This window comes from Canis lupus, chromosome 4, assembly GCF_011100685.1.
Source record: "Canis lupus familiaris isolate Mischka breed German Shepherd chromosome 4, alternate assembly UU_Cfam_GSD_1.0, whole genome shotgun sequence".
Classification (NCBI taxonomy): Eukaryota; Metazoa; Chordata; class Mammalia; order Carnivora; family Canidae; genus Canis; species Canis lupus.
This window is the reverse complement of record NC_049225.1, coordinates 36,715,150-36,733,986: the sequence shown is the minus strand read 5'-3', so window position 1 is coordinate 36,733,986 and position 18,837 is coordinate 36,715,150. Positions and strand designations below refer to the sequence as shown.

At 47.0% G+C, this 18,837-nt stretch overlaps 1 protein-coding gene across 22 annotated transcripts in view; it reads right to left on the bottom strand.

Moving 5' to 3' along the window:
* Positions 1 to 18,837, bottom strand: part of FAM193B (family with sequence similarity 193 member B) — a 35,028-nt gene that overhangs the window by 5,355 nt on the left and 10,836 nt on the right. For 13 of the 22 annotated variants that reach the window (XR_005358103.1, XR_005358104.1, XR_005358101.1 and 10 more), the window contains 5 exons: positions 12,583 to 12,825; positions 11,535 to 11,763; positions 9,928 to 10,315; positions 6,168 to 6,369; positions 5,021 to 5,260 (listed from right to left, as the gene is read on the bottom strand). Coding sequence is in view for 18 of the 22 variants with exons in the window: in XM_038534611.1 (XP_038390539.1) it covers positions 5,021 to 5,260; positions 6,168 to 6,369; positions 9,928 to 10,315; positions 11,535 to 11,763; positions 12,583 to 12,825 (1,302 nt within the window). In the remaining 4 variants the exon portion in view is untranslated. Of the gene's footprint in view, positions 1 to 5,020; positions 5,261 to 6,167; positions 6,370 to 9,927; positions 10,316 to 11,534; positions 11,764 to 12,582; positions 12,826 to 14,254; positions 14,279 to 18,837 lie in introns of those variants that run through there. The other 9 variants (XM_038534621.1, XM_038534619.1, XM_038534613.1 and 6 more) reach the window with 7 other exon arrangements.

Below are 18,837 nucleotides of genomic sequence, written 5' to 3'. Positions count from 1 at the left end.
GGAGGGGGAGGAAAAGGAAACTGGGGAGAGAAAAGAGGCTTGCCACCACCTCACAGTCAACTTAAAGGGGTGACCCTGTGCCCCAGCAGAGCTCTGCGATGGACTAGTACCACCACTGTGGGACCTTGGACAAATCACTTACTCTCTCTGAACCTTACTGTCCCCCTTGGTATATTTGGGAGAAAAATAGTCTACCTATACCTCACAGTGTTGCCAGGACACCTGAGAGAGCATATGTCCCTTCCCCCAGGTGCTGACGAGGCTGTGACTTGGCACTGTGGTACTCAGGTGTGGAAGCAGCTCGGTCTGGAGCAGTGTTTCCAGCCCTGTGCCATGGAGTTTAAGGCCACGGCAGAGATCTGAGGCCACAGGGAAGAACGAAGGACTGGAAGGCCCTCCACATCACTCCTCCCCTACACCAGCACAGCCAATTCTGTTAAGATTGGAGGTTCCGTGGAGGATTTCAATTGCAAAAAAAGAGCTCTGCTGCTAAACAAGTCTGAAAACAACAAATTAGAGGAAGTGACATGGAACCACATGCGATTTGGTAGTGAGAGGAGAACATAGAACACACTTTCTGTAATGCGCCACGAGCCTGATCCTTCTCACATCTCATTTAATCCTCACAACTGCCCTTATTGTGCCATTATCCTCAATTTGCAGATGAGTACACTTGACTCTGGAACGAATAAAGACCTGGCCCAAGGTCACACAGCTAGAAAAGTGGCAGAGCTGGCTCAGCACACCCAGGTGTGATCTGCAGTTCCTAGGTCTTTCAATCTTGTTTGACGATCACTTCTTGACCACTGACTGTGAAGCACTGGGCTGGGCTCTGCAGAATTCAGCTGTGCATGAGAAGTCTGTTGGGGGAGACTAACATGCAAACATGCTGTTGAATTCTGAGTGACAGTGACAAGAGCTACAGGGAAGCACAAGATGCTCTGGGAACCCAGACTGGGCCATCAGGGGTGCTTCCCAAAGGAGGGAGTATCTCACTGGGTCCTGAAAGGTGACTGGGATAATCCTGGAAAGTGAGACTAGCACCTTTTCGGCAGCAGGAGGAGCAAGTGTAAAGACTGGGGAATGGGCCCATATAATCTTTAGGGAATGCAAACTTGCACAGGGAGAGCTGGATCCCAGGTTTCTTTTAGGAATGAGGGGTGGGAAGGCCAGCAGGGAGAGAGATGGAGTGGGCAAACTAAGCAGGGGCTGAAAAGCCCTGCAGGCCAAGCTCAAGTCTGGGTTTGACAGTGAGGGCAATGTGTGGCCACTGAAGGCTTTTACAGTTGCAGCAGTAGGGTGGAGGGAAGTGGGTGGTTTGAGCTTTTGGGAGGTCACAGGGCCAGGACTCGGTGACAGGTGAGAAAAATGGGATGAGTCACAAAAGCAACACTGATGCCTATTGGTGCCGCTGCCGTTTCCCTGACCAAGTGCGTTCACTCTGTTGAGCCTTTCTGTGCATCACTGTTTCATTCCTTGCAACCATCTGAGTTAGGCTCTACTGTTATTCTCATGTTGTGGATGAAGAAACTGAGGCTTAGAGGTGAAGTGATTTGCCCAAGGTCATCCAGCAAGTGTGGTAGAGCCAGGTTTCAAACTCAGGTCCGATTCCAAGGCCCGGTGCTCTCGATCACCACGATGCATTCCTCCCAGAATGGCACCCTGGATTCTGGTTCGGGCCACTGGGTGGATGGTGGTGCCATTAACTGGACAGACAACAGAGAAGTAAGAGCAGGCCTCCTTGGAGAGAGAGAACAAGCTCAGTGTTGGATGTGCTCAGTCTGAGTACCAGTAGGACATTTGGGAGGAGGTGCTCAGTAGCTGGACAGCAGAAGCTGTCAATGTGAAGTGTGGGGAGGAAAAGGTAGACATAGTGAACCAGGAACAACACTGTCTAGAGAGCTTTACTTTGCCAGGGAGAGGGCCTTGAGGGGGAGGGTCAGAGAAAGGAAGAAGAGTCCAAGAAGGAGACAGAAGAGAGGTCAGAAAAGGTGAGAAATGTGGAGGACACAGTATTCCCGCTGTTCTTCCACTGCCCCCACCTGGCTGAGGACAGAGGAGCCAAAGAAACCATATTTGAAAAGGACAACCAATACAAAAGGTAAGATGTTGCCTAGTGGACAAAGAAGATGGGACAGGAGAGTATGACTTAACAAAGATGTCACTGGTGGTTCTGTGGAGGGGAGGGAGAGGAAAACGATTTGCAATGAACTGACTGGAAAGCCAGTTAATGCACACAACATTTTTCAAGAAATTTAGCTGTGATGGGAGTAAAGAGTTGAGATGAGTGAGAGAGAGAGGCCGTACACTCAGGACACAGTGACATGCTGATGGGAGCCAGCCCAGGAAGCCGAGGTCAGATGGAGGTGGCAGGAAAGGACGGCATGGCCTTAGGCAGAAGGGGTAACTCTTCTCTCATGACTAGAAGAGAGTCTGCAGGTAGAGTGGTAAGATGTTTGAGAGAGTGCCTGTCCACTGGCTTTTTCCTTGTTGAAACAGGAAGTGAGGTCATCTAACAAGAAAAGTGTGGTGGGGAATGCCTGGAGGTTTGAGAAGAATTTGGAGGTCTGACAAAGGGGCTATGGTGAACAGAAGTGATGAAGAACAAGTAGACTAGGGGCTACCTGAGGCCTGCTAGGCAATGTGAGGGCTCAGGCAAGTGGGAGACCATGTGTCCTGGGTACCACAGACAGATGGGATCGAGCACTTTCCTTGAGGTGTAAAAGGGGGGAGGGAAGGGTCAAACTGAGGGCTACGAGTTTTTGAGTGGGTGTAATGTAAGGGCCACAGGGCCAGGAATTGAGAGTACTGGTAAGACAGTGAGTGAATGATGGTCAGAGAATCTCTATGGCCTTGGAAGTGGAGAAAGGGGCAGGTGACAGCCTTCAGTGGATGAAGAGGAGTGGCCGGGAGATAACAGAATCAGGATCAGTTTCAAAGGAGCAGGGGTTAGTACATGAGAGACAGTCATGGTCTGGAAGTGGTATAAGGGAGTGGAAAGATACTCAGCTTTATTGGTCTCCTGAGATGGGAGAGAATGAGCAGTCTCCACTGGATGGCTCCCAGGGGAAGCTGTATTTTTGGTGGACAGCCAGATCATGGTTAAGTTTGAGAGGTAGGAGAAGGACAACAGAGAGGAGGCTGAAGCATAAACAGATACTGACCATGACTGCCTATCACATGACCTTGCAATTGCCTGGTGCCTTGCTGTACTCTGGTCTCTAGACTGGACTGGATAGGCAGAAGCTGTGCAGTAAGGTTCTGAATGAGTGAGTAGTGTGATAAATGGCAGTTGAGAGAGATGTGCAAGGTAGAGTGGCAGTACAGTAGAAGGAGCTACCTGAGGAAGTCTGAGCTTGGAAGGAAGTTGCCAGGAGGAAAAGGAGGGGAGAGAAGAGTGTTACCAGCATTACCATCAAAGGGTTAGGGCTGTGTGGGCAGAGATTTATGGAAAGTGTAACAGGCCTAGGAACTTCAAAGTGTGCTTGCTTGCTAGGACCTAACTGGGAACCACTGCCTTAAAAAGCCAAGGAAGGCTAGAGACCACTGTTGCCCACTGGACACTTCTGGTCAGCCAACACTGAATGGGAGAAAGTGCTGACCATTTTCTGAAGGCAGTGGTGGAACCCCTTGGCTTACTACTTCAGGCTGCAGGGAAAGGTTCCTGGTTTGTCCTTTGGGGTGGAAAAAGATGTAGAATTGCTGCTGCTTTCCAGAGCACCAGGGCTGTTTGACCACCCAGGACCTGGCGCTAGCTGTCTGTCAAACCCAAATCTTCGCCTGCTGGGCTCCTGAGTGTGGCACTGTGCAGATGCAGCTGGGGGCAGGCAGGTGAAGAGGTAATGAGGTGGCAGGGGACGAGCCGCCCAGCCCTGGGCTTGCTTGGGAGCAGGGCTATCCAGGAATAGCTCACTGGGTTCTTTCCTCAGCCCTCTGAGGAGCTCACTCAGCCCATGGGCTGGGTCATTCCCATGGCTTCAATTATATCTCCAAGCTGGCAACTCCCACCCCACACCTCCATCTCCACCTTGATGTCTCCTGAGAATCTCTGAGCCAATGTGCCCCAATTGAATTTCATCTTCTGCCAATGCCATCCTTGATTGGCGAATAGCACACCATTCTGCCAGTCACCCAAGCAAACACCTGGAAGACATCCCTGACTCCTTCATCTCTATTCCATAATCAGATCACCAGAGCAGTCATGTCTGCTTCCCTTGCTCCAGACCCACCATCCATCAGCTTTCCCTGGGCCTCCATATTCCTTCCCAGAATGTCACCCTCCAAGTTACCTTCCATATTGCCAAATAGTCATGGTAGAATACAGATTTGACCAAGTGAATCCTTTGATAAAAGCCCTGCAGTGACGTCCCCTCAGCTATGGGATCAAGTCAGAACTATTCAGCTGGACCTATGAGACCCTTTCTCATCTCTACTAGCTGTCCTGTCTCTCTTCTATTTGAGCTTTGGCTACCCCAAACTGCTGTGCATGTGCTATGCCTGCTGCCAGAACAACTCTCCAGATGAACCTAACTCACAACTCACTCCCTACAACTCAACTCTGAAGTCAGCCTCTTGGTAAGCCATTTCCAGCATTCCCTGGCAGGATGGGGGGCTTCCCTCATGCCAGGGCTTGACACCTGCTAATGTGCTCGTCCAGTTTTATGTCAGTCTCTCCACTGGACTGAGCTTCTCCAGGGTGAGAACTGTGTCATGCTTTGGCTCCCGGTACTTGCAGAAGTGTTTCCTGAATGAATACACAACTGACTGACCGAAGCAAGTCCTTTGCTTTGAGGAATCCAGCAAGCACTTCTGAGGCCAAGACTCGTCTCTCCTCCAATCCCTGGCCCCAGGCTCTCTGACCCTGACGCCTCCCAAACTCATTCAGACCTTCCCATAGCAGTGAGCTGTGCCAAGGTTTCTGGCAGCCAGCACCATCTATGCCCCAAAAGTCCTGGGGGTAGGGGCAAAGGATTCCTCAAGGAGGAGAGGCGGTAGAGCTAGGCTCCCCCCCCACACCCACCTTCTTTTTCAGCTTGTGCCGGGCCCGCTTGGCGGCCCTGGCGCTGTTGGGGACTTTGGGCTCCGTGCTGTTGATGAATTCCAGCAGCTCATCCACATCTCGGTGGTCCACGGCGGGCTCCCCAGGGATCCCGCCCAGGGCGCCCCCCTTCATGGGCGGCTCCTCTTTCCGCCTGGTCAGCCTCGAGCGGAGCTTCTCCCGGATCTCTGTATAATTCCGACTCGTCGGGGCAGCGGGTGGCTGGGGGAGGGGGAGGTGCTGACGTTACACCCTGGGCCTGGGAAGCCCGGAGCACTCCCACCCGCTGGCACCGAATGTGTGGCAAGAAGCGAGACAACTGTTCTTTCTACCATAGCCACAAAGGCCAAGTGGCTTCAGCCTTGGCCAGGCTCAGAGCTGAGGCAGCAGTGGGCGGAGTGGGAGGTACGTAACAGCATTCTGAGCACACTGACTTGGGAGCCAGGAAAGCAGATTTGAGCCCGGGCTTTGTCACTTGCAAGCTGTATGACCTTGGGCAGGTCACTGAGTCTTGTGTGCCTCGATTTTGTCATCTCTAAAATGAGAATAAAACCCCCTGGCTTAAAAGTGACTAACAGTGTAATTACTTTCACCAGTTCTGTCCTCAACTGCTCTACCCTAGTCAGCGGCCCTTTCCTCTTCACCCTATGAGACTTCTGAGCTGCCTTCGCCCTCTGTCTGGAGACAGCATGTACTCTGCCCTGAGCCTCCTGCCTGGTGCCGTCTGTGCTCATGGCCTGTCCCTTGCTAGCTCTCACGCTTGGGGGACTGAGAGCCTTTGCTTCCATTCTGCCTTCATCACACACAAGTGTTCGCTTCTCTGTGATTATACATATATGCATGCTCATCAGAATCACAGCTTTGTCTCTGCCATTTCCTTTCCTTTTGCCTAAGAAAAAAAGTCAATCTTAAGAGAAACCATGAGAAAGCAAAGGTAGCAAAGTGTTTAAAAATCCCTGCCTCACAAATGTGCTGTAAGGATCAAGCTAGTGGACGCAGGTTGCGAGGACTCAGAGGGTACCAGTGTGGTTATTACCCCATGAGCAAGGGGGAGGCCTCTGGGGAGAGGAGTGCTCCTTGGTTCACCTTGACTGGCCCCCAGCCCTCTGGCCTGGGCAGGCTCACTCACCGCATTGTGGCCGAAGAACTCACAGTAGCAGCAGTCACAGAACTTTCCATCTCTCTGATGAGTGGAGGATGAGGTGCAGGAGCTGCGCTCTGAGCTGCTGTCCTCTTCCTCACCCAGGCCCTCATCTGCCTCGCAGGGCTGGGGCAGCTGGCAGGCCAGGCCACTGTGTGTAAACTTGTGCCCTTTGCACCCAGGATCCCTGCTGTTGGGGGAGAAAGATAAGCCCACAGGTGAGGGAAGGCATGACAGGAGCAAGCTGCAGCAGGAGCCTAGGGGAAGCATCCCCACCACTGCTGTCCTGACTACCCTTTGCCTGTCTCATCCCACACAAAGCCCAAGGCAGTCAACCCTATCAGTGCCTCTCACAAGAACAGGGCAAACACCCTGACTGTCCCTAAGGCCCAGCTCAATGGCATTATTCTGGAAAGGTAGGAACCTCATGCCTCCCGTGCCCACACCCACTGAGTAACCCTCCTGGACGCTGAAGGAGGGTCACATAGTATGTGTGTATATCTCTCTATCCTGTTGTATACCACACTTTACTGTGATGGTCTGTTTGCCCACCTGTCTTTCAGACCAGACTGTGCATTCCCTAAGGGCAAGGACTATGCCACTTCTATTTTTGGGTCCCAGTGTGCATGTGCAGCATAACAGTATACACAGTAGGTATTCAGTGTAGGTGTCTGAAAACAGATTAGAGGGCTGATGGCTTTCCTGGAGCATCCGAAGGAGGTCGACAAGGTCAATTTCCTTTCATCCTCTAAGGTCCTTAGACGGAGTCTGCCCCAGTGGGTGGAGCTGCCTTAGCCATGGGGCCTTAAAGTCAGGAAAGTAAATGTGCTTAGTGGGCTAGACTCTATGAGTTACTTTACTGTTTGGGCCTGGTACTCTGGTTAGCATATTATTTCTTTTTTTCCCTTTTATTTATTTATTTATTTAAATTCAACTTGCCAACGTGTAGTATAACACCCAGTGCTCATCACTGGGTGACAGGTATTAAGGAGGGCATGTGGTGAGATGAGCGCTGGGTGTAATACTGTATGTTAGCATATTATTTCTAAGTGTCTCCCACGTCCTGCAAAATAGATGTTGTTCTCTATTCCCATCCTGCAGCAGAAATAACTTAAGGGAGAGAGTGCTTAACTGCTTTGCCCAAGGAGTGGCTAGGACTCAGCCTGTGCCTGTGTGCAAAGCTCATGCTCTCCCATTGTACTGCTTTGCCTCTGGACTTTAGGAAGCACTGGGGATATCATGTAATATAGACTATTTTTCCAGGGTAAGAAAAAACCTAGGCCCACAAAGTACCATAACTGGAGCCAGGAGAGCAAGAGCCCTGGGTTGACTATCAGAAGCTGGAATGCTTGGGGGCTGGGGACATGGAATGGGAGCCAGGAGAAAGGGCAGGATGAGGAGCAGTGAGGAGGTCTGGCTCCCAGGGTAGTCTGTTGAGCAAGGAGCAGAAATGGAGGGGCATGAACCATTATCAGTGGTACTCAGAGCAGCTTAATCCAAACTGACCATTCTTCACTCACATTAGCAAAATTAAAATACTTGAGTATTTTAATAGTGCTCCTGGGAATATGAAGAAACTAACACTCTAGTATTGGTGGTTACATCAATTTGGAGAGCCCTTTGGAAAGCAAATTTTCAATGTGTTAAGAATCCTTCTCAAAAAACATCCTCTCATTCCTTAAACTGAGAACGTTTTTCATTCTGAGGGATCTATTCCAAGGAGGAAAAACCCAAAGGGAAAAAGCTTTAGGCAAAAACATCTTTAGAGAGAATTTTTACACAATGTTAAAATACTGGAATGACTTCAATCATAAGTAACTGGAGAAGAGTGAATTACACTATGCAGAATATTCTCCAGCCTTCGGCTGAGGCCCAGAAGACCACACAGGAGCCAAACAATGAATGCTGAGTGAAACAGGACAATGAAAAACTGGAAACTTTATGGACACCACCACCATTGTGTGGGAAAGACCTGTAGGGAAAACTGCTAACAGTCTTAGTACTGGAGTGGTGGGATTTTAGAATGACAAAATATAAATGCAGATTAAACACAGACTTGATTTATAATATAAAAATACACATATTTATATTCCCCAAAGAATGTTATCTTCCATATATACATTAATATAAACTCTCTCAGTACTTAGAGTTACTTCAGGGAATCTTTAAGCCAATAATTCTGGACTTACATCAGATTTCGGTGTGAGGATGTTTACTACAGCCTTGTTCTTAATGGCCAAAAACTAAAAATCCCCAAATGTCCAGGGATAGGAGAATGATGAAATAAATTATACTAGAGGTATGTAAAACATTTTTGGTCACTTGAAAGTTTTTTGAAGAATTTTAACAGCAGGGGGAGGGTATGGGAGTGTCTGGGTGGCTCAGGGGTTGAGCATCTGCCTTTGGCTCAGGTGGTGATCCCAGGGTCCTGGGATCAAGTTCTGCATTGGGCTCCCCACAGGGAGCCTGCTTCTCTCTCTGCCGATGTCTCTGCCTCTCATGAGTAAATAAATAAAACCTTAAAAACAAATTTTAACTGGGAAAGTGATCTATAATGTTAAAAAATAACTATACAAGAATGTATAAACACGGACCTACTTTATATACAGAGACATCAGGAAGAAAATATACCACAGTGTTAGAAGTTTATCTTTAGGGGCACCTGGGTGGCTCAGTTGGCTAAACCTCTGACTCTTGATTTTGGCTCAGGTCATGATCTCAAGGTCATGAAATTGAGCCCTGCTTCATGCTCTGCACATATTGGGGAGCTTGCCTGGGGATTCTCTTTCTCCCTCTGCCCCTCATGCTGCTCATGTGGACATGCTCTCTCTCAAAATAAATAAATCTTAAAAAAAAGAAAAGTTTATCTTTAGGTTGTGAAGAAATTTTTCATTAGACATCTCTGAATTTTTCCAAGTTTTTTTTTTTAATTTTTTTTTAAATTTTTATTTATTTATGATAGTCACACAGAGAGACAGAGAGAGAGAGAGAGGCAGAGACATAGGCAGAGGGAGAAGCAGGCTCCATGCACCGGGAGCCTGATGTGGGATTCGATCCCGGGTCTCCAGGATCGCGCCCTGGGCCAAAGGCAGGCGCTAAACCGCTGCGCCACCCAGGGATCCCGCCGCTGCGCCACCCAGGGATCCCTTTTTCCAAGTTTTTAAAAAACAATAAACATCTACTTCTTTTATGATTGTAAAAACTATACAAAAGATATAGAGTCAGGATGCCTGGATGGCTCAGTGGTTGAGCGCCCACCTTCGGCCCAGGGCATGATACTGGAGTCCTGGGACTGAGACCCACACTGGGCTCCCTATGGGGACCCTGCCTCTCTCTCTCTCTCTCTGTCATGAATGAATAAATAGAATCTTTAAAACAAAAAACAAAAAACAAAAAAAGACATAAAGTCTACCTTTTTTATTTAGAAAATATTTATTTATTTAAATAAATCTATTATAATAGATTTATTTATCTATCCTAGAAAGAGTGTGAGTGGGGGAGGGGCAGAGGGAGAAAGAATCTCAAGCAGACTCTGCACTGAGCATGGAGCCTAATGTGGGGCTCCAACCCATAACCCTGAGATCATGACCCAAGTTGAAACCAAGAGTCAGACGCTCACCCGACTGAGCTACCCCAGTACCCAAGGAATCTACCTTTTAATTTCTACCCCAAAGGTATGCTTTGTAAAGCTTCTTAGGACTCAAAGTTGAAGTTAGCAGGGAGTTAGCCCTTCACACAGCTCACTTACCTGTGAGTGCTAGGGAGTTGTTGAGAGCTGGGAGGTGGGAGGAGAGGCCCACCACAGTGCCCACTGCAGTGCCCACTACAGGGGTGGCTGCACCCTGAGAATGGTGGAGGCATCTTCAGGAGCGGCATGCTGGTGGAGGGCAGGTGAGGGTTCTGACATGCCCCTGGGGTGTGGGGGGCGGCAGCAGCGGCAACTGGGCATTCTGAAGCCTGGGCAGGGAAAGGTGCTGCTGGGGTAGCAGGCAGCAGGTGTGGGTGGGGTGGTGAGCCAAAGGATCCGGGGTGAGATGGGATCAGTGACGCTGGCTGCGGGTGGTGGCCGGTGGGGCTGTTAGGTGGAGCAGTGAGGTCTGAGTGCCGGTGGTGCTCCGAGATAGAGAAAACCTCACCTGTGGATGGATGGGGAAGAAGGGGGTCAGAGTGAGAGCCAAGACCCTGGGAAGGAAAGCCCAAGGGCTCACTGCCACAACATCCTGCTTACTCTAACCACAGGGAACCTGTCTGGGGACAGCCTCTCAGCACATGTGAGCTTTTGGGAAAGTCTAGCAGTGCCTCAGGCTGGAGAGTTTTCCCTGCAGGGAGCAACTTGGCTGGACAGACTCAAGGTGCCAGATCTGAGAGAGGAGGCACCAGGAATGCCCACCCTATGGAAGACCACATCACCTTGGTTGTGGCACAAACAGGGGCTGTGTGTTCTGTCTCTTGGGGTCTCTCTAGGACTTATTGCTTGCAGGCATTCCTCAGGTACAGGAAAGGGTCTACAGAAGCCAGTGGAGCAGCAGGGCAAAGTTCTGCCTCTGGGCCTTGAGGACTGAGGCTGCCAGAGTATGCCAGACTCTGAGGTAACCCAGATTTCAGAGAAGTAGGAAAGGCTTTGACGATTATCTGGCTTATGCATCAGAATAAATGAACTTCTACTCAACTCTCACAATACTGGGAGCAGCACCCTTTTGGAGAACTCAGATCTCAATTTTGTTATTATTCTTATTTTAATTCCAGCATAGTTAACATATGGCATTACAGAAGTTTCAGGTCTTCAATTTAGAAAGAGACAGTAATGAATATGTCCACAATACTTCAAAGACCCAAGACTTTTTTTGTTGGGTCTCTAAGGGTTATCTCAAGGGTCTAAAGAAGGCTTACATAGCTGTGAACTTGGCTAATAATCCTGGCAGCCTGCACCGTCAACTTCTTGTGGATAGAAGTACAATGTTTTTATATTTGTCCTTTAGGTGGAGAACAGGAGGCTTAGGATGGCAAAAGCAGCTAGGTCCTCTGTGCAGTCCTCCCTGCAGATGTTAGGTGGCTAAAGTCCAAACTCCCTAAGGACACTCCCAGACTCCACTTTCTGTTCAGCCAGTGTTTACCATGTTCCCTCCTGCATCTGAAGGGAGCTATCAGAGCCAATGACAATATTTTTCAACTTCAGAGTTCTGGGGAAAGGACTGCCATGGAGACAGCCAAGGACTAGGTTACCCCCGCTTCCATCAGAACAGCTCCCCTTTTACTTATTTTAATAACTGACCTGATTTGTCTAGTGAGGTGGTTAGGGAAACATGGCTCTCTGCATTTATATGGCCTGGCTCTCTCCCGAGCTCAGAAACTCACCAGGGATGGTAGGAGGACTCCCGAGTGAGCTACCCGGCACAGCCCCACTGGAGTGCGGAGAGTTCCAGAGGCCCGAGAGCTTATGTGCTGACAGGAAGGAGCTGGGATCCCAGTCCCCTGAGTTCCCATGGCAGGAGGAGGAGGACGAGGACGATGAAGAGGAGGACGAAGAGGAATGAGAGTCACCCCCACAAGACTGTGATTTGCAGGATGTGTGTGACAAGGAGATCTGGAGAGAGGGGGGAAGAAAAGGCTCATGGTAAAACAGCAAACATCAGAGCCAACCCTCTGCTGCCTTAACTTACTCAGTAGCACCTCCTCCTCCAGACCCTGTGCCATGGCCAAAGTATAATTCCCACAACTCCAGGTGCAAGGGCAGACATGAACCAGGCCTTTGCTGGGAGGAGCAGTGATGCTCCCAGTAAAGTGAAGTGTGTGGATACTGGTGAGAGTGACTCTGGTAGAGATACAGACTGCCCGTAAACTATGGGCCTTTGGGGAGTCCTGAGAGCTGCCAAGGAAAGGAAGGGTCAAGAGTCTTGAAGCTGACACAATCCTGGGGTATAAGAGGGGGACTAGAGGGGAATGAGAAACAAAGTCTGACTGTTGTAATTCAGGAGATGCCACTTAGATGGCTCTTGGGCATCTTGGAGGCCTAACTTGAGGCCCACAATAGACCTTCAAACCAACCTTTGCCCTCTGCATCACACTGGTTGGCTTTCAAGCTGCCACAGAGCTGAAGGCAGCATGGTGATGTAGAAAACAGGCAGAATCTCCAGCAGCAGTACCTGCAAACAGGCCCTCACACTGCACAGGCTCTCCTCAGGGGCAAGGGGGGGCTACCTGAAGCCTTTCTGTTCTTGCCCTGACTGTGAACCCAAGCCGCTACTTGCTGTGTGGATACAGCCCAAGCCCTTCAGGGTCTGGGTGCAGGGGCTGCCGGAGGAGAGCCGCCAGAGAGAACAGGGAAGGAACAGCTCAAGAGCCTGATGTCTCTGGGCAGGCAGCCCTTCTGCATTCAGCGACCCCCTTCTCAGCCGTTACCTACCGCCACTGCATGCTCTGGACCTGTCTGCCTTTCATCTTCCTCCATGCTCTTTCGGCAACTCTGGCAGACCCATAGAGGCATCTCGCCTAGGAGATTCTTGACAAGCTTTGGCATGAAGTCAGGGGGCAGCTTCTCACCCTGCAACACCAGTCCATTTTGGGAAGGGCCTTCTTCCCAGCCTTTGCGTTCCCGATGACATAGCAGGCAGCAAGTCTGCACAGACTGGGTGGAGGTGGGGGGAACCTGTCCAACAGACAGAAACAGGGTTTCCCAGGAAGGGAAAGGCTCTGCTTAGAAATGATAATAACAACACTAATAACTTCACTTATTATGTGCCAGGCACTGGGTTAGGCACTTTCTATACATAATTTTAGTCCTTGTAATAGCTCTGCAAACTAGGTGTTATTCTTATTTTATTTTTTAAGATGAAGAAACATTTCAAGAAGTACATTGCCCAAGGTTACAGAGCTAGTGAGTGGCTAAATTAGGATATGAACCCTGGTTGACTGCAAAGCTCATGCTCAAATGCCAGGATATCTCCAAATCTTGAAGGTTAAAGAATGATCCTCTTCCTTCTCTGGTATGTCTGGGAGAGGCCACAATTCTTGGGCTGTCTGTATAGTCCACAGACCCTGGGGGTAGGAGAGACCCTTTCAGTTAATGTTGAGTTTGGGAGAACATATGGGTTTCCTGAAAGCTGCACAATTCCATTAAGAATGGATGTGCAGCAGCATTTTGGAGAAGGGGTTTGTAGAGCTAATCAGAAAGCATTAATTCAGTAGAAAACAGAGTTGGAGAGAAGGTAAAGCAGACCTTGGTGCTTCTGAGAGGTGGTGAGGTATGGTGAAAAAGAACCTGAGCTTTTGGAAGTCACCCTGACCCGCATTCTAATGGCTGTCTGAGCATACATTAGCTGGGTGACCTTGAGCAAGTTATTTGACTTTCTGAGCTCTTATTTCCTACCTACTTTGCAGAGTTGATGTGAGACTCAGTGCATAAACAGTGAAAGTGCCTAGCCCTGTGCATGCTCAAAGTATAGGCCCAATACACAGTAATTATTATTTGGACTTTTTTTTCTTGTAGGACAAATGACATAGAAGTATAAGTCTATAGATTTTTATGTCACATTGAGGGGTACTGATTGGGAGACTGATTTCATTTAATGACCCCAATTAGTGGCTTTCCTATATTCTGCAACTTTGGAAGGCAGCTATGCTCACCATTATACCACCAATGTCACTGCTTCCAGGACTATTCTGCAACTTTGTAGAACGCTCTCTGCAACTGGGGTTTGTTATGTCACTTTCTTTGGCCAATGAGATGTTAGCAAGTTTGCTGTCAGCATAAGCTTGAAAAGTATATATGCATTTCTACTTGCTTCTTTGCATGGCTGGGCTTGCTTGCTCTTGAACCTATGCCTACTATAAGAGCATGACCAGGCTAGCTGTTGGCAGGATGTGAGAAACATGTGGAGAAATCTGAGTTTTCCTCGCTGATTGGCCAGTGGATCAGATACATGAGTGAGTCCAGCCAAGCCAGCCCCATTGGCAGAAATACCCAGTCAACCCAGAAACTTGAGAAATAATAAATGGGGTTGTTTTTAGCCACTAAGTTTTGGGGGTGGTGTGTTACATGCAATAGTTATATTAACTGATAAACCTTCCAAACTTACCCACCACTAGGTAACAGGTAGTTTGCAGAGGCCTAAGCAAAGGAATAAGGGTATCATCCTCATCCTACCAAGAAAATAAATGCCATCATCTTTCTCGAATAAAATCACCTTCTCACAATATGGCATCAGGATATCCTTAAATCTGTAATGTTACAATTACACTGACCTGGGTCTCTGGTTTCTAGAAAAAGAAAGGAACCAAGTAATAGTGCTAGGAGCATAATGAAACATTTGGGGAAGAATAAGCACCTTTAGAAAGAGTACCAGAGAGAGAGAGAGAAATCTTATACGTGGAACTTATGTGAGATACTGCCTAAAAGGTTTCTGTCAAGGAACGTTTGAGTGGACAAGGCAGCTGCTTAACTGTAACTGTAAAAGGATATAGCTTCTAACCTACTGGTGGTATCTCATGGAAAGGAAGGGAGGTTGATGGAGAAGGAGGGTATTCAGAAAAGTTGAAGCAAAAGAGGCCTTTTTTTTTTTTTTTTTTTTAAGATTTTATTTATTCATGAGAGACACACAGAGAGCCAGAAAGGCAGAGAGACACAGGCCAAGGGAGAAGCAGGCTCCATGTAGGGAGCCTGACGAGGGACTCAATCCCGAGTCTCCAGGATCAGGCCCTGGGCTGAAGGCAGCACTAAACCACTGAGCCACCTGGGCTGCCCAAAAGAGGCCTTTTTGAGAAGTCTCCCCAGGAAACTTTTCATAGCTATAAGGTACCATAGTAACTCCAGAGGGAGGAGGTAAGGCCAACACCCAAGCCTCTTTCCACTGATGGTGACCATATTCTTTTTTTTTTTTTTTTTTTTTTTTTTTTTCAGTGCTTTTTCCTTTTTTTTTTTTTTATTTTTTTATTTTTTTTATTTTTTTTATTGGTGTTCAATTTACTAACATACAGAATAACACCCAGTGCCCGTCACCCATTCACTCCCACCCCCCGCCCTCCTCCCCTTCTACCACCCCTAGTTCGTTTCCCAGAGTTAGCAGTCTTTACGTTCTGTCTCCCTTTCTGATATTTCCCACACATTTCTTCTCCCTTCCCTTGTTTTCCCTTTCACTATTATTTATATTCCCCAAATGAATGAGAACATATAATGTTTGTCCTTCTCCGACTGACTTACTTCACTCAGCATAATACCCTCCAGTTCCATCCATGTTGAAGCAAATGGTGGGTATTTGTCATTTCTAATAGCTGAGTAATATTCCATTGTATACATAAACCACATCTTCTTTATCCATTCATCTTTCGTTGGACACCGAGGCTCCTTCCACAGTTTGGCTATCGTGGCCATTGCTGCTAGAAACATCGGGGTGCAGGTGTCCCGGCGTTTCATTGCATTTGTATCTTTGGGGTAAATCCCCAACAGTGCAATTGCTGGGTCGTAGGGCAGGTATATTTTTAACTGTTTGAGGAACCTCCACACAGTTTTCCAGAGTGGCTGCACCAGTTCACATTCCCACCAACAGTGTAGGAGGGTTCCCTTTTCTCCGCATCCTCTCCAACATTTGTTGTTTCCTGCCTTGTTAATTTTCCCCATTCTCACTGGTGTGAGGTGGTATCTCATTGTAGTTTTGATTTGTATTTCCCTGATGGCAAGTGATGCAGAGCATTTTCTCATGTGCATGTTGGCCATGTCTATGTCTTCCTCTGTGAGATTTCTGTTCATGTCTTTTGCCCATTTCATGATTGGATTGTTTGTTTCTTTGGTATTGAGTTTAATAAGTTCTTTATAGATCTTGGAAACTAGCCCTTTATCTGATATGTCATTTGCAAATATCTTCTCCCATTCTGTAGGTTGTCTTTGAGTTTTGTTGACTGTATCCTTTGCTGTGCAAAAGCTTCTTATCTTGATGAAGTCCCAATAGTTCATTTTTGCTTTTGTTTCTTTTGCCTTTGTGGATGTATCTTGCAAGAAGTTACTATGGCCGAGTTCAAAAAGGGTGTTGCCTGTGTTCTTCTCTAGGATTTTGATGGAATCTTGTCTCACATTTAGATCTTTCATCCATTTTGAGTTTATCTTTGTGTATGGTGAAAGGGAGTGGTCTAGTTTCATTCTTCTGCATGTGGATGTCCAATTTTCCCAGCACCATTTATTGAAGAGACTGTCTTTCTTCCAATGGATAGTCTTTCCTCCTTTATCGAATATTAGTTGCCCATAAAGTTCAGGGTCCACTTCTGGATTCTCTATTCTGTTCCACTGATCTATGTGTCTGTTTTTGTGCCAGTACCACACTGTCTTGATGACCACAGCTTTGTAGTACAACCTGAAATCTGGCATTGTGATGCCCCCAGATATGGTTTTCTTTTTTAAAATTCCCCTGGCTATTCGGGGTCTTTTCTGATTCCACACAAATCTTAAAATAATTTGTTCTAACTCTCTGAAGAAAGTCCATGGTATTTTGATAGGGATTGCATTAAACGTGTATATTGCCCTGGGTAACATTGACATTTTCACAATATTAATTCTGCCAATCCATGAGCATGGAATATTTTTCCATCTCTTTGTGTCTTCCTCAATTTCTTTCAGAAGTGTTCTATAGTTTTGAGGGTATAGATCCTTTACATCTTTGGTGAGGTTTATTCCTAGGTATCTTATGCTTTTGGGTGCAATTGTAAATGGGATTGACTCCTTAATTTCTCTTTCTTCTGGGTGACCATATTCTTAAGAAAAACACTAGGACATGTAATTTTACTACAAGAGAGTTTCATTTCACTTGGGTACTAGGTTCTAAAGTTACTATATAAGAGAAAAATCTTGTGTAATAAAATTATTCTGAAATTCTTTGTATGGTCTGTGAAGTACTATAATATATAGTTTTGGCACAACCGAGATATCAAATGTATAACATATATGACAATGTTCAGTAAGTGGGTTTTTTTTCTTTTAAAAGCAAATATAGAATTATTTTAAGTTAAACGTATGATCAGTGTGATTGTACTTAGTGCCAAGGTACCTGTGTGGCACTGGGTACACTGGAAATAACGCTGGCTTTGCCACTAATCTTGGGCCTCCACCACTTACTGGCTGTAGGATGTTGGGCCAGTTCTATTCTAGTCTCTGTCTCTTCATCTGTAAAATGGGATTAAGTCCTAACTTGTAGGGTTGGCTGTGAACATTAAATGGACAAAACACCTAGAACAGTGCCAGGCCCAAAATAGGTTGCTCAACATACAGTACTAATTATGAACATGAGGGGAGTGATAGGAAACAACATTTAAAATCAGGACTAGGCTTGAAAACTATAGAAAATACGGTCACTATATTTTATAATACAGGCATTTTTCACATGCAATGAATTTAAGGTGACTTTTAGATAACTTAATCTCTGCCCACTACCCCATGAAATCATTCTTTAAGTTCCCCAAATATTCTTTGTACTCTCCTACTCCTACCTCATGCCTTTGCTAAAGGGGATCCTCTGTTTCAAATCCCCTTCCTTCCCAAGTTTACCAGTAAGTAACTAGGCAAGGCTTAAATACAACTTCATTCAAGCTTTCCCAGAGAGTCTCTCTTGTAATTCACCTCTCCTGCCCATATCTCCATAGCATATTATGCCTTGGTTATAGCATCTGTGCCTTCCACTTTATTTATTTATGTGCATTTCCTGTCCCTCTACTAGGTTGTGTTCCTAGAGGGCAAGGATCAGGTCTGATTCTTTTTTTTTTTTAAGATCTTATTTATTTATTCATGAGAGACACACACACAGAGAGAGGCAGAAACACAGACAGAGGGAGAAGCAGGCTTCATGCAGGGAGCCTGATGTGGGTCTTGATCCCGGGACTCCAGGATCACGCCTTGGGCTGAAGGCAGGCGCTAAACTGCTGAGCCACCCAGGGATCCCCAATCAGGTCTGATACTTGTCTGGATCTCTAACAGTGTAGCACAGGGCATGGGCTCAGCTGGGCACATAGTGGCTAAATCAGATTTGTTAAGTATCACTATGGCAATACAGCTTAGTGAGACATTGCTTAAAATTTTGAAATTTTGCTTCTCACAGGGAAAGGCCATCTCCTTCCCCTAGACCTTCACTCAAATGGTTCTAATCTCAAGTATGAAAAGTGGAAGATCGCATTCCTTGGGGATTACAATGAGATGGCCTCATTCACAGAAATAATGTGGTTTTTCCTAGAGCCAAACTGGCCCACATAATAAATTTTAGCCATCAACAAAAGTGAATTTACAGGACAGGCTATCTTTCCAGTTAAAGGAAGAAAACATAGGGCTTGGCAAGCTAATTAGGTCCTAACTGAAGCAGGGATGACACCACCTATACTGCATTCGGTTGCCCAGAGAATTAAGTGACATCAGTGATGCAAAACTTAGCCCCAAGTGTTCCATGCAGTAGACACTCAAATCTATTACCTAGGCCCTTTCGCTGTTCTGTTCTTAATAAAGCTACATTGGAACCTAATTATCCACTGTCCTGAGTTTGGTATACTTAAGTTTTTCTTTCTGGGCCAGGCAATTATTGGGGCTCCCCCTTAATGCTGTTTTAACTCTTAGCCTTGGGTCTGACCCCGAATACAATGCCTGGTGGGGCACTTTTTTCTCTGACATTTTCATTACTACTGCCAGGAGACA